Raw genomic sequence first — 15045 nt, 5'->3', positions numbered from 1 at the left:
CCAGGAGATCCGAATGGGGGACTATTTTACCTCCGGAATATTTTACCCAAGAGGACACCATCATCATTTAACCATAAAGTAAAGCTGCATGCCCTCGGGATAAGTTACGGCTGTAGTTTTCCCTTGCTTTCAGCCGTTCGCAGTACCACAACAGCAAGGCCGTTTTGGTTAATGTTACAAGGCCAGATCAGTCAATCATCCAGACTGTTGCCCCTGCAACTACCGAAAAGGCTGCTGCCCCTCTTCAGGAACCACACGTTTGTCTGGCCTCTCCACAGATACCCCTCCGTTGTGGTTGCACCTACGGTACGGCTATCTGTATCGTTGAGGCATGCAAGCCTCCCCACCAACTTCAAGGTCCATGGTTCATGGGGGGAGGACTTTTGTGCTACAAAATACAATAATTCATGTTTTAAACAGGATAGTTCAATGAAATCAAACCTACTTACATCATAGCCAATGATTTGTATATGAACATAACAATAAAGAAGAAATCAATGTTAAAGAGCAGCAGAAGAAGAAATCAATGTTAAACAGCAGCAAGTGTGGTGAATATCAGTTTGGACTTCCTTGATAAATGAAGCAGATACAGAATAACTGACAAAGCTTTTACACAATAAAACTTGTTCAACATAACACAGGCAAGAAAAATATAATACACACTGCAAATCACATGCGAGTTTGACCTTAAAAGTCACAGTTTTGGCATTTTTAGCTTCCTGCAACAAGTCTTGAGAAAATGATTTGTCATAACTGGGACCGGAACTCATGGTCTTCAAAAGAGAAATAGACTCCAGAGATTCACTGAACATGGATGATATGAACTCTGTTCAATTTTTCTTCGCAAGGCTGAAACACCTTCTCATTCTGCATTGCTATGGGGAATGGTGAGAACAGAGAGTATCACTATAGAAAGTCAGTTGAACTTAAAGACATCCATCAGCTCCAAAAAGTCTTGGTATTTGTGCCCCACTGCAATTGCTTAGTATCATCTACCTGAAGAACTGTGAACTGCTGATGAAGAACTGTGAACTGCTTCTGGAGCTCATTCACCACCTCACCTGTAATTTCATTCTCTTCCTTGCACAATACGATAGGAAATTTTCCCAAGAAAAAACAAATGGAAGAAAACTGTGCATCTTTAACTTTGTCTAACCTAGCAACTTGAGCATGCTTTAACACATCATCCTTGAGTGGAAACTTGATGATAATGTAGTCACAGGCAGTGCAAATGTAGTTTACAACCAATGAAAAGAAATGAGATTTATCTGTAATCCTGGATATCATTCACTATGTTCGAAGTCTGAATGTCAATAACCAACTCATCATCACTTCTTTGCTTTTGTATCAAGTTGTGCTCCATTTCAAGCAATTACGAGCTATAGTGAACAACTGCTTTAGCAAATCCATTAGAAGTTGTAACAGAAAGTGAACTTGTAGGGAAGAAGTCTCAAGGGCAACATTCAATTTGTCAAATACAGGCATAGCCACATGAAGGGAAGTGCAAAAGGCCTTGTTTAAGTTTGAGGACAAGACCATAAACAATTTTACCTTACATGTTGTGGCAGACGTCTTACTTCTAAGGATGGGTTTGTCTCATTTGGAAGAATATGCTATTCTTTTAATGGCATGTGTAGTAGCAGAATCAAGAATTCTCTTCTTCTGATACTCTTTAATCCCCTCTGTTCAACTCTAGGTCTTCTAAAAGATGTCAAGCTTGAGGAAATGTTTTGGGTACATAATATAACTTCCTCCTTGAAGAAAGGAAGAGGTGGATCCTAATGGTCCAGTAGTCTATCCAAACATCTGACTAAAGATAACCATGTAGTATGTACATGCTTCAGAATTTTCTTTGCCTCTTTATTGTGCAAGTTCTGAAATTTCTGAAGGCATTCTTTCCTTTTGACGTTCTTCTCTAAAGAATACAATGTATCAACAAAGATCTCATCCACTTTAAGTGGTAATCTTCCAGCACTTTTTTTCAGCTGCTAGATTAATCAGGTGCCAAATGCAACCTATGACTGCAATACCTGGTTGAACTTCCTTCAGAACTACTGAAACACCATTTTCGTGTCCTATCATAACAGCAGCATTGTCGGAACAGAACGCCACACAGTTTTCAATTGGTATGTTATGAGAATTCAGCTGTTATAACATCAGGTTACCTATGTTTCGCCCTGTTGAGCCCCCGTCTAACACTGGCGTGGACAGCACAGTGTTCAGTTCTTTTTCCTGCAGAATATCAGACTGTAACAACAACTGGATACAACTTGGCATTGGAATCATTGCTTTCATCCGTTGCCAAAGAAAATGGTTCATTCTGAAGGCACATAAAACTTCAGATGATGCATTTTCTGCCATTTTATTTACAATGCAAGTCGTTTTCGCATGGCCACAGCTATATTTCTTTGCAACTTCTGATGTGTGAAACATAATCTTACATAAAGCACCAGCACAATCAGCTGCACCTAAGGGAACATTGTTTACTTCCTTTTTGATGGAACACAGACACTCGGCCCTAATTATGTCACTGTCAATGTTTCCAGACTTGGCAAAGAAAAAGGTGTTGATTTTCTTATTACCTTCCTTCACTTTAACATAATTTATGTTTTTACCGCACTTCACAGGATTACTCAAATTGTTTCTTCCACCATACGCAATATTAATATCACACCCACATAACGTGCAAAAGGCAAATTTTTCTCCCTTTCTATATTTTAGTATGCATGGAAAATCAGCAGAATATGATTCTTTAAATGTCTGGAAGTACTGTTTCTTGGTGGATTTATTCATGACTCTTACAACAGGAATACAGCATATGAAAATGTCCAAGAACAAATGTTTCGATACATATCGAATGGAACCTGGATAACATAATGTCACATACAATTTATGACAAACATTCAAGGCAGTCAAACACTTTCTTGAAACATCTCGAAGCAAACAAAGTCTTAAACCATTAAATCAACATGATGCCAACCTCGTGAATGTAGAATAAGCACATGAGGGGGGGGGGAAAGCCGCCGCCGCCAACAACAACAACAACAACCACCCCCCCCCCCCCACACACACACACACACACACACACACGTAAGAATTAAATGTAACTAGTTCACACATGGTCAAAGAATATGGTTAAATCACAGCAAGTGAACGGAGCAGAACAAAGAAATTGCTGAGCAGAGCCTGTCGACATATAAGACTCACAGGGAAGAACTGTTATCCCAGCTTTAAATTCAATTCCGACGACGACACAAACATCACACAGTCAGAAGTACCAATCATATCAAAGAATAAATTATGGACTATCGTAGACTTGTCATGTTGATTAATCAGGTTTCTGCCGGTTATTCACGTCTTTCCTGCACGATATTTCAATTACGTACCTCACAGTCTTCAGGTGCTGCCTAATACTGATTCCAGTGTGGAACAAGTCCAGTATTTATGCCTACGTTGTGCTAGGTGCAAGAAGTTGCACATTTACCATATGTTGGGCCAATATCTGCCAAAATCAACAGAATTCTCCAAAAACATAACATTAAAAGCGTGTTCCATCCACCCACCAAGATTAAAGCTCTGCTAGGGGATGTGATGGATGACCTGTGTCTACAGAAACGGGCATTTACCATGTACCATGTGAATGTGGTATGGCATACATCAGCCAGATGACCAGGACCATTGACATCAGGTGCAAAGAGCACCAAAGGCACACAAAACTGAGGCAGGCAACCAAATCAGCGATTGCCGAGCATTGTTTAGACCTCAACCATTCTATGAAGTATAATGATACCGGCTTGGAACCCAGCACGCGATCTTCTGAAGACGCAACGTAGGCAACATTCAGACCCCAAGAGACACAAGTATAAGGTTTGAATTAGACGTGACAGCCCGGTACATGTAACTAAGGATGTATGTGAAATGGCACCTCAGAGAACAGACAAAGTATCTGAGGATGTTCTTCCGAGTCTCAAGTGTCGGTTTGAACACAATCGGCCTGAAAGTGACACTGCAGCCGCTCCTGGAGAGCAAGAACTTCGGACATCATGCCTAACATGATACAGCACAGTAAAAGAACGTCCTAATTCACAGAAGGACTCCAAATTATGACAGTTGGAAGATAGAATGTCTAGCACAGCTTGGATGCCATTCAGAACTTAATTCAGCTATACTGACAACGGATAATAACCACAAAGCAGCGCACAGTGTACAGAACAGCAGCGGCTGGAAGAAAATGCTACATCCGTTGCTATTGGTCGGCGCACACCACAGACGAAGAGCAGATGCGGCACAGACCACAAAGGGAACGCCTAGCACAACTTAGCCATAAATACCAGACTCGTTCCACACTGGAATCAGGATTAGACAGCACCTGAAGGGGACTGCGAGTCACACAGTTGAAATATCATGCAGGAAAGATGCAAATAACCGGCAGAAACCCGCTTAATCAACACGACAATGCCTCGCCGGGAAAGCTTGAAGAATTATATCGTAGACTTGCCTTCGACCCACACAAACAATCAACTGGACGGAAGTGGGGTGATTATTGAATATTAAAGTTTCAAATTTTTTTCCATGAAGTCTTAAAATGACATTGTACATCTGTAACGCCATAAAATGCTGCAATTCCTGTAAATTTTATGGATAAACTGTAAAAGTTGGCAGGCTTGGCTACAGTATGGAGATAACTCCCCTTATCTGATTACTTGGATGTACAGGGTGATTATAATTTAAGTAAACTGCTGTAAAAATAGAACCACTTCTAAGAATGATGTCAAATTTGAACGTAATATTATCACACCAGAAGAAAACACTATGGAAACAAAATTTTAACGAAAATTTTACCTCTAGATGGCTCCTTAAGTGGCAGAATATGCAAAATACACTGAGGTGACAAAAGTCATGGGATAGTGGTATGCAAATATACAAATGGTGGTAGTATCACATACACGAGATAGGAAAGGACAGTCATTCGCAGAGTTGTGATTTGTACACAGGTGACTCATATGAGAACGTTTCCAATGTGATTATGGTCGTACGATGAGAATTAACAGACTCTGGATGCAGACTGGTACTGAGAGATAGATGTGTGGGACATTCCATTTCGGAAATCAGCAGAGAATTCAATATTTTGAGATCCGCAGTTTGAACAGTATGCCGAAGTCACCAAATTGCAACCATTATCTTTCACCACAGACAACGCAGTGACCAATGACCTTCACTTAACAACTGAGAGCAGTGGCGTTTGTGCAGAGTTATCAGTGTTAACAGACAAGCAATACTGTGTGAAATAACCTCAGAAATCAATATGCGCTGTACGATGAACATATCCATTAGGACAGTGTGACGATATTTGGCGTTAATGGTCTACAGCAACAGACGACCAGTGTGAGTGCCTTTGCTAACAGCACAATATCCCCTGCACTGCCTCTCCTAGTCTCATGACCATATTGGTTGGAATCTAGACGACTGGAAAGCCATGCCCTGGTCAGATGATTCCTGATACCAGCTGGTAAGAGCTGTGGTAGGGTTCGAGTGTGGTGCAGACCTGCAGACCCCACAAAACCACAGACCCAAGTTGTCAACAAAGAACTGTGCAGTCTGGTGGTGGCTCTATAATGTTGTGGGCTGTGTTTACATGGAATGCACTGGGACTTCTGGTCCAATTGAACCAGTTATTGAGTGAAAAGGGTTATGTTCAGCTACTTTTGAGACCATCTGCAGCTATTCATGGACTACTTGTGTAACGATGGAATTTTTATGGTTGATAATGTGCCATGTCACCATTCACGATTGGTTTGGAAAGCATTCTGGACAATTGGAACAAATGATTTAGCCACCCAAATCGCCCAACGTAAGTTCCATCAATCATTTAGGGGACATAATTGAGAGGTCAGTTCGTTCACAAAGTCCTGCACTGACAACACTTCTGCAATTATGGATGGCTGTAAAGGCAGCGTGGCTTGAATTTTTCTGCAGGGGACTTCCAACAACTTGTTGAGTACATGCTACATTGAGTTGCTGCACTACACTGGACAAAAGGTGGTATCCCATGACTTTTGTTACCTCAGTGTAAAAGATGGGGTGCACATGGCTGTTCCTAAGTTTGAATCTAAGACACTTAGGAAGTCTGTCTCAATACTGGATCGCATGCTGTTGGTTCTGGACACTCAGCAGTATAAAAAAGGCATTGGTCTGACGTCTGCTAAGGGTCTGGAGAAAATGATTACGAAATTCAAAAAGACACATTCTCTTCAAGTGTCAAGAGGAGGAAAGCAACTGAGCTTATGTCAGTAGAAGATGCAGCTACATCACTCTGGAGGGGTCGAGCAGTGGTGTGCAAACATGCAGTGGACTGGGAATTGGCAGAATTCTGGACATGCCTGTGAGCGCTGCACACAAAATTCTACAAAACATCCTGCACTGCTATCCATGCAACATTACCCATGCTCAGAAGCTGCTTCATGCTGACCTGCCAGTAAAACAAACATTTGCTCTAGAATTTCTTGCTCACATGGAAGTGGACAATGAATGGCCAGGGGACATCTGTGGCCAGACAAAGCCCATTTCCATCACACCAAGGACAATTCAATACACACAACTGCAGAATTTGGGCACATCAACCAGTACCTTTTTATTCTACAGAGGTGGCTGTGATGGTATCGTTTATCATAGAGCCACATTTTTGTTGAGGAGATGGATCCTGTTACTTGTACTGCCTTTTGCACTCCAATCTCATCCCAACCCCATCAACAGTATGGGTGTGTAGGTAGAATCATTTTTGTGCAAGATGGAGCCCCCCGCGCATTGCACAGCCAGTGAAGCAACTGCTACAGAAGCATTTTGGAATTTCTAGAATTCTCAGCCATCATTTCCCTACAGCTTGGCCGTCCACGTCATTATGTGAAAGAAGCTGTGTTCAGTGCTCAAATTACAAACACAGGGAATTGAAGGCACGTGCTGCGCAACACATTCTAACGTGACCCGAAACATTCCATCTGTTGTGGAACATGCTGTTTCTCGACTTCAACTTATGACAGAAACGATGGACAGCATACACTACTGAACATGTCTTGCACCAGTTTCACAACAATTAAAAACTGATTTCATCATTGCTTTTTATGTGGTTTTTGGCCCGAGGACAATTAAAAAACCTATTTTTCCCATCCAATGTGTATGACCTTGTCATGGTGGATGGGCTTACCTTACACTGCCACAACTGCTGAATGTCGAACTTGCACACTGCACAGTACTTTGGGTATAATGTGCAACTCACACCACAGTCATTGTATTGTGATTTATCCGCCATTTGTAGTCAAACAGCATAATCTAGTGGAAAATTTTCACCCCCCATAATGTTTCCCCCTTCTTCAACAATATTCCATTCAAAGTTGGCAACATTCTTTAAGTATAATCATCCTGTACTAAGCATTTAGGGAACACAGACATAACAGAAATTACCTTGTTTTAGTAACCACATTTGATGGCACAAGACGTTGGTAACCATCCAGAAAGTTTTAATGCAGTTACCTCACACACAATTGAAAGAGATCTCAAAATAAACTTTCAAGGTCAAGATAAGATACACTGGATTGTTTGGGGAAAGGGGGGGGGGGGGGTGGTGTTATGCTTGGGTGTTAGTTCACATTTTCTGCAGTTTTTTCACATCACTGTGAAATATACCAGGACAGTTATTAGATTATATCTTCAAAAGTACATAGCACCAAACAGTCAGCACTAGGATATCTGCCTGTAGATACCAGTGCTCACACAATCACAGAATAATTAATTATAATTAGTGACAATGGAAACATTATCTTAATCCAAGAAAAAACTGCCAACAGCTATCTATGGTTATATCTGTAGGTTTCAAATATTCTTAAGAGAGTATATTTGACTAAATGACAACTGATTATGTATGCAGTGTCTATAATTTAATGAACAGAAGCTCTAACAATTTTGAAGTTTTCAAATGAGCCATGAATATTTGGATCTGTAAGCTCCCAGCAATGTTATACAGCTCACCTTCAGTCATATTTAGAAGACAACTTTCGCAAATGATATTTTCCTTCGCTTCCTTAGTAACAGAAGTCGTAAATATTGGACAGCACCATAGATCTTTCTGTTGGTCACAAATATAAAATGCAGCAAATAATATTTGAAGAGTCAAGTTGCAACCAGCATACAAATATGCATACTTTCTTGGTGAGAATTGGGAGTATTGTGGCTTGGTTACTATGCCATACCATGGACCCTAGTGTATAAAGTGATTCAGAAAAAAGACTACAATGGTTTTGCAAGTATATAGGCAAGGTTAATCTTGTCAGTGTCATGCACATTTTCTCAAGCAAGTGGAAAAGTAACAGCAACACAAACTTCTTCAATGAAAGCAGGAATTTATATCTATTATATATTTAATTTATATTAATGAATCACTGCACTGCAAATGGATCATGTCTATAATCATTTATGTTTTAACTTTCCTCAATTTTACTGGCACAAAAATATACCTTCGTGGAAAGGTAATCAAATTAGCTCCATATTACTGAAAACTGGTAGTGTTGTTTCATCATGAAGACCTGGAATGCTATTAAACATTTTAAAAATAATACACCACCGCTGAAATGTTCCACTAAAGACAAAACAATGGAAAGCGTGAAAATTTCAACCAGGTAAATTAGAGGAAATATAACATTTCTGAATTTTTAGTCCAAGTACTATATCTAGACTCACAATACAATACCTATGTCAACAACATATCCAGATATTAAAATAACTTACGGCTGTGAATACTCATGGAAGCCTGGTTCATCCGGATAGTCACTGCGCCCATGTGCTGCTTCCCTCTCATGAACAGCATACTTTCCGCCACGATTCCGCTTTATTATACATACAATGACCAATACTAGCAATAGGAAAGCAATTGCCAGCATCATTCCAATGAACCATCCTGCTGTAGCCACATTTTCCTTAGGCTGGATGATTGGACCTTCTGGGAAGAGAAAAAAAAAATGATGATGACACTGAAAAATGTGAATCCACTTGAGGAAAGGTGATGTTTCACACACTGCCAGGCAAACTGTTTACAAAGGGCCAATTATTCAAAAAACAGGGCACAAAAACATAATGTTCACATCAACAAGCAGAAAATAGGAAGTGTGAAACAGTGACCTGATAAAAGCATATCAGCAAAAATACAAGTCAGTAGTCATTAGAAATATGCAACAATTTATGCTGAAATCAGAGAAAAGTGAGTTTATGCTCCTCTAATAATAGGTACTAGCTGCATCAAAACATGTGTGTCTGATTTAACACACTCAATTTCCTAAAAAGTGTTTGGTGAATTAAAATAATGATCAGTGCCTCTCATTAGCAATAATAAGAAACAAGGAGTGATTAAGAGAATAAATAAGATGAAGTCAAGGTACACAGGTATTCTTGATATTTTGAACACAAAATCATTTCCATGTGGAGCCAATCACTACACTAACAGACTCTTACAGCCTGTTTTCAATTTTTCATTCTATGTTGTCTATTATAGAGGAAGTCCTTGTTGACCGAAAGCTCGCTTTCTGACTCCTTTTGTTGTGCCTATCTGAAACTCAGCATCTCTGCTATATGGTGTGTACTATCCTTTTCATAATACTGTAACATTCCATCGTGGATTTTCCACTGTTTGATTTAGATTGTTATGGAGTTCATTTATGCATCAGAAATACGAAAGTTTCAACTTTGTTTTGATGCTAGTAGCATTCCATACAGCATCTACATTTAAGATTGTTGTGTGGTCACCAGTAACTTGTGTTGTTGTGTTGTGGTGGTCTTCAGTGCAGAGACTGGTCTGATGCAGCTCTCCATGCTACTCTATCCTGTGCAAGCTCCTTCATCTCCCAGTACCTACTGCAACCTACATCCTTCTGAATCTGCTTAGTGTATTCATCGCTTGGTCTCCCTCTATGATTTTTACCCTCCACGCTGCCCTCCAATGCTAAATTTGTGATCCCTTGATGCCTCAGAACATGTCCTACTAACCGGTCCCTTCTTTTTGTCAAGTTGTACCACAAACTCCTCTTCTCCCCAACTCTATTCAATACTTCATCATTTGTTATGTGATCTACCCATCTAATCTTCATCATTCTTCTGTAGCACCATATTTCGAAAGCTTCTATTCTCTTCTTGTCCAAACTATTTATTGTCCATGTTTCACTTCCATACATGGCTACACTCCATACAAATACTTTCAGAAATGACTTCCTGACACTTAAATCTATACTCGATGTTAACAAATTTCTCTTCTTCAGAAACGCTTTCCTTGCCACTGCCAGTCTACATTTTATATCATCTCTACTTCGACCATCATCAGTTATTTTGCTCCCCAAATAGCAAAACTCCTTTACTACTTTAAGTGTCTCATTTCCTAATCTAATTCCCTCAGCATCACCCGATTTAATTCGACTACATTCCATTATCCTCGTTTTGCTTCTGTTGATGTTCATCTTATATCCTCCTTTCAAGACACTGTCCATTCCGTTCAACTGCTCTTCCAAGTCCTTTGCTGTCTCTGACAGAATTACAATGTCATCGGCGAACCTCAAAGTTTTTATTTTTTCTCCATGGATTTTAATACCTACTCTGAATTTTTCTTTGGTTTCCTTTACTGCTTGCTCAATTTACAGATTGAATAACATTGGGGAGAGGCTACAACGCTGTCTCACTCCCTCCCCAACCACTGCTTCCCTTTCATGTCCCTCAACTCTTTATAACTGCCATCTGGTTTCTGCACAAATTGTAAATAGCCTTTCGCTCCCTGTATTTTACCCCTGCCACCTTCAGAATTTGAAAGAGAGTATTCCAGTCAACATTGTCAAAAGCTTTCTCTAAGTCTACAAATGCTAGAAACGTAGGTTAGTAACTTATGTCACTAAAATAAGGCCTGCTGTGCTAAATAACAAGAAACACAAAACAGACGTTTATAGATCAGTTCTGAATGTACAGTAGACTACCATTTTGTCTGAAGTAGTTGAAGAAGCTATCTATTCCATGCACTTTATACCTGAAAATCAGAAGCCCAAATGAAAGGAAAAATTATGGACTAGTGCAGTGCCAGACAGAGTCGACAAATTGTTCTCTAATGGGATTAACATACATAAATACATACCAATGTGTTCCTCAGAACCTGGACCTAACCCAAGCTGACTGAATGGAAGACATTTTCTAGGGAATTTACCATCAACAGAACAAAAGCAAGATACAGGTTGAATTTAGGTCAGTGCACGCCAGTAAGGAAAAAAGTGCCCAAGATTTAAGTAAGGAAACTTGTTGTTACTACCTCAATTGTGTTCTTGCTCTATGTATACCCAACTGCTTTAAAATACATACACTGAAACGAACTATGTACAAACTTTCTCTCAGATAAATAAGAGTACTTTTTTTTAAATTGTGAAGTGTTATATTAAGCTAAACACATTTAATATAAATTTTTATTAGCTAACAAAGGGCTAAACTTCAATCTGACAATAGGGTTGAGATTGTCTAACCACTAATTTTTCCATTTCTTTTTTCTTTTCTCTTTTCCTCTAAAAACAATGAAAATCTGCTGGTCCAGCTGCTAAAAGCCTCTCTGGAAGGGCACTCTTCAAAGCATTAAATTACTCTATATGGGTTCTCAATTCGTCCATATTCTGTTGAATTATAGAAGCATTTATGACAATGCTCTCTCAGCAATTGTAATGCTTCGAGACATTTGAAATTTACAGCGAATTGTAGGATTTGGAATACAGGGCCATATCTTGATGTTGAATACGTCCTTTTTCATATTTTTAAGTGATATCAAACTAATGAAGGCAGCTTTCCTTTTTGCATGTATCTTTTTTCGCAACTCTTTACAGAATGTATACATGAGAAACAAAAGAAAAAGATAAGAAAAAATCACAGTTTTTCCGGATAAAAATACACTTTTTCCTGCGTGAAAATACACTATATCCTGGGCGAAAGTTCATTTTTTCCTTCTCAAATGATAATATACTTTTCTTCAGAGCTGTAAAACTTATCAATCTTTTGAATGGTAAAAGTTTTATAGAAGAGTAGAACTTCCCAGCACATTAGGAAACCAAACCCAGCAAAAAGCAATGCATTTTGGAAAAATCTTCAATGTACAGCCACATGTACACTGCATATTTTTGTATTACAAAAGTGTAAACACAAATTCCACTAAATACAGCAGGGTAGCTTCCAAAGCACTGAAATCAGGACTGTGATGCCATTTTGTTAGCCAATCAGAGCTCATGGCTCATGATCTAGCCAGTCAATGGCAGCAGATACTCAGAGCATAGGACACGTGATGTAGTCGGCAAAAAGCAACCACACTGTTAAGTAGCACGAACACACAAATAGGAAAAGTTAATGGTTTAAATTAATATACATACACCATAGTGACAAGAAAAGCTAAGCTGTAACATACAATATTGATCATAAACCATTTTTTGCCTCCCCTCCACCCTCCCCGAGAGTGTGGTTAGGCAGGATCCTAACTGCTCAGCTTAAATTGCAGCAGATGAATATTCCTGACAAGCACAAATATAAATTTCACTGCTGTGCACTGTGCACCAAACATTTCGTGGGTAGCCCGACTGAATACATGTTCCGTCATGCACAGACAAGCCAGTTACGTGTGAAATTTCTCAAGAACTCACTTCGAACACTTTTTTTTTTTTTTTATTAAAGATAATTACACTTCTTTACCATCATTATGCATAATCTGTAATCTATGAAAGAACTAAAATAAATATGAAAAACTAACCTTGAAGCTTGGAATATTTTACTGTGTGTTCCCTTTAAGATGCAGTATATCAAATACAAATGTGCCAGTAAAATTATAAGTAATGGCATAAATGGCTGGTCTTCTGTACCCAAAAGTTTTCTAAGTGGCTGGTTTTCAAGTATTAAGTTTTGAATATGGGTCATACACTCCTTGATTTTAGAATTGCATCGTCCATTCTTACACATAGCATAATTCATCTTGCGCAAAAGGAAATTTACTTTGAAAGTTAACACTGCTCGAAGCACTATATGCAATATTTTCCCACTACCTGTAGAAATGTGAACAGTTGTGATGTCATGCTCATAGAAAGCAATTTGTTGTTACGAAGTATTGCATATTCTTCTCCTAAAGCCTTTGATACATTTTGCTGTGTTTTGTTGTTGTTTAAGTGGCACATTTTCTTTGCAACTAAAGTTTTATTTTGGTGTTATTCTCTCACTTATGTTTTATTGCTGCATTATTATTCTGAAGTAGCAGGCTGAAGTAAAAGTCTTTGTTAGGGTATCAGTTCTGATCAGTCAAAACATTTTTCCTGCATTTCCCAGGGTGTATCCACACTGTTTTACATTCTTTCGATAAAGTTTGATATGTCAAACTCCTCTTCATTCTTACTCTTGCGGCTGCTCTCTTGTTGCAATGTGCATTAGATCATTACATTACAGTTACAACACTTTTGCTAATATAAAGGGTGTGTGCAGTTCTACTACAACATTGCTTTTAAGGCGGGTGGCAGCCTGCTGAGATTCACATTCACAAACCCTTGCCATATACTACTACAATTAGCAGCAACTTTTTCAAAAGACTGCTTGAAGAACAGAAGTATTTTGTACTTTTATCAGATGACATATCAATACTTTCCACTGTGTTCTCCACAGCCTGGTTTTTGTTCACATGATTCACCCAAGCAAATATTTGCATGCCTGTGGAATCTGTAAACAAATAGGGAGCTGCTGCTGGTAACTCAGAGGGAGCCAACTGTTCAGTGTTTCACAGCTAGAACCATTCACACCCCCCCCCCCCCACCCCCCCCGAAAAAAAAACACCCCTTACAAAAACCTTGTAGATAGATATTAAACTTAGAAAGTGTTGGAACCTAGAAGGTATTACATGCAGGAGGATAAAAAGACTGTCGAGGGGGGGGGGGGGAGGGGGAGGGGGGACAGTGGTTGTGGCAAGAAAGAAACAAAACTTCTCGAAGCATTGCAAATGACCAAATATTGAAAAACCTTTGCACTTTTACCCCAGATTTCAGAAGGATTAGTCTATTGCAATGTTCATCCACTGACATACAACATCCAACAACTGGCAGGCAGTAGCCATACAGAATCAAAGCTAGGAGCAAACCAACTACCACACAGTGCATAAGGAATGTCAATGTAATTTTCACTTTGGGCTATTACTAGAAATACTTCATATCAGTCTGACAAACAGAAAACAAATCTTGCAAGTCAAGATAATTGAGATTTACTGAAGCTGTGATCAATAGAGTAGGTTACTTGCCAAAGTGGCGGAGGTTAAGAAACAAACTGAACCACGAGTGCAGCTCCAGCTGTATACGGGTACTTTATTAAATAGCTGGCTTTTATCTAACATAGTTTTGAAAGTAGTATCACTACTACTCAACTTTATTGGCCACTAAGTAACTCAATCTGTTCCATTTTCTTGTGTGCTCTAACAGCAGAGACAGAAAGCTGGAAGTCACCTAATTAGCTCGACTGTATACCTGTTGCACTGTGTTCAATACATTACATTCATTATTACAAAAACCACTCATGAAGTGAAATTTAATAACTCAATCTTCCCTATGCACTTTCACTGTCACTGCACATTTAGTGTGTGATTGAAACTTACTTACTGTTATTATGAAAAATCATCCAAAGTAGTAATTTTGAGCTTTCTCACATTTTAAAATTATGAGAAAGAATCAATGGCTAGTACTTTAGGAGGTGAAATTCTTATCACAATAGCTACAAAACTACAAGAAACTGTCCTAGCTACCAGAACTGTTAGTTCCTTCACTCTTTCTTCCCCACAGAAGTACTAGTCATTCACTCTATCTCAAGTGAATTTTTCTTCTGATACAATTAACTGCCTTTCTCAAATTTTATATGCTGCACCAAATGTTCTGTTCTAACACCCATGAATTATCCCATTAAATTCTCATTAGTGCATCAATGCTCTGCTCTCATAAATAGGATTTAGACCATTAAGTTCACATTATGACACTG

The 15045-nt window shown here is 39.0% G+C and overlaps 1 protein-coding gene across 4 annotated transcripts in view; it reads right to left on the bottom strand.

Annotated features, from left to right (window-relative positions):
• Nucleotides 1-15045, bottom strand: part of LOC124797891 (neuroglian) — a 102401-nt gene that overhangs the window by 17715 nt on the left and 69641 nt on the right. For all 4 annotated transcript variants that reach the window (XM_047261002.1, XM_047261000.1, XM_047261003.1 and 1 more), the window contains exon 21: nucleotides 8779-8989. In XM_047261002.1, coding sequence (XP_047116958.1) covers nucleotides 8779-8989 — 211 coding nt within the window. The remainder of the gene's footprint in view (nucleotides 1-8778; nucleotides 8990-15045) is intronic.

This window comes from Schistocerca piceifrons, chromosome 5 (assembly GCF_021461385.2).
Source record: "Schistocerca piceifrons isolate TAMUIC-IGC-003096 chromosome 5, iqSchPice1.1, whole genome shotgun sequence".
Taxonomy (NCBI): Eukaryota; Metazoa; Arthropoda; class Insecta; order Orthoptera; family Acrididae; genus Schistocerca; species Schistocerca piceifrons.
The sequence above is the reverse complement of the archived record's forward strand: the minus strand, read 5'-3'. Positions and strand labels throughout refer to the sequence as shown.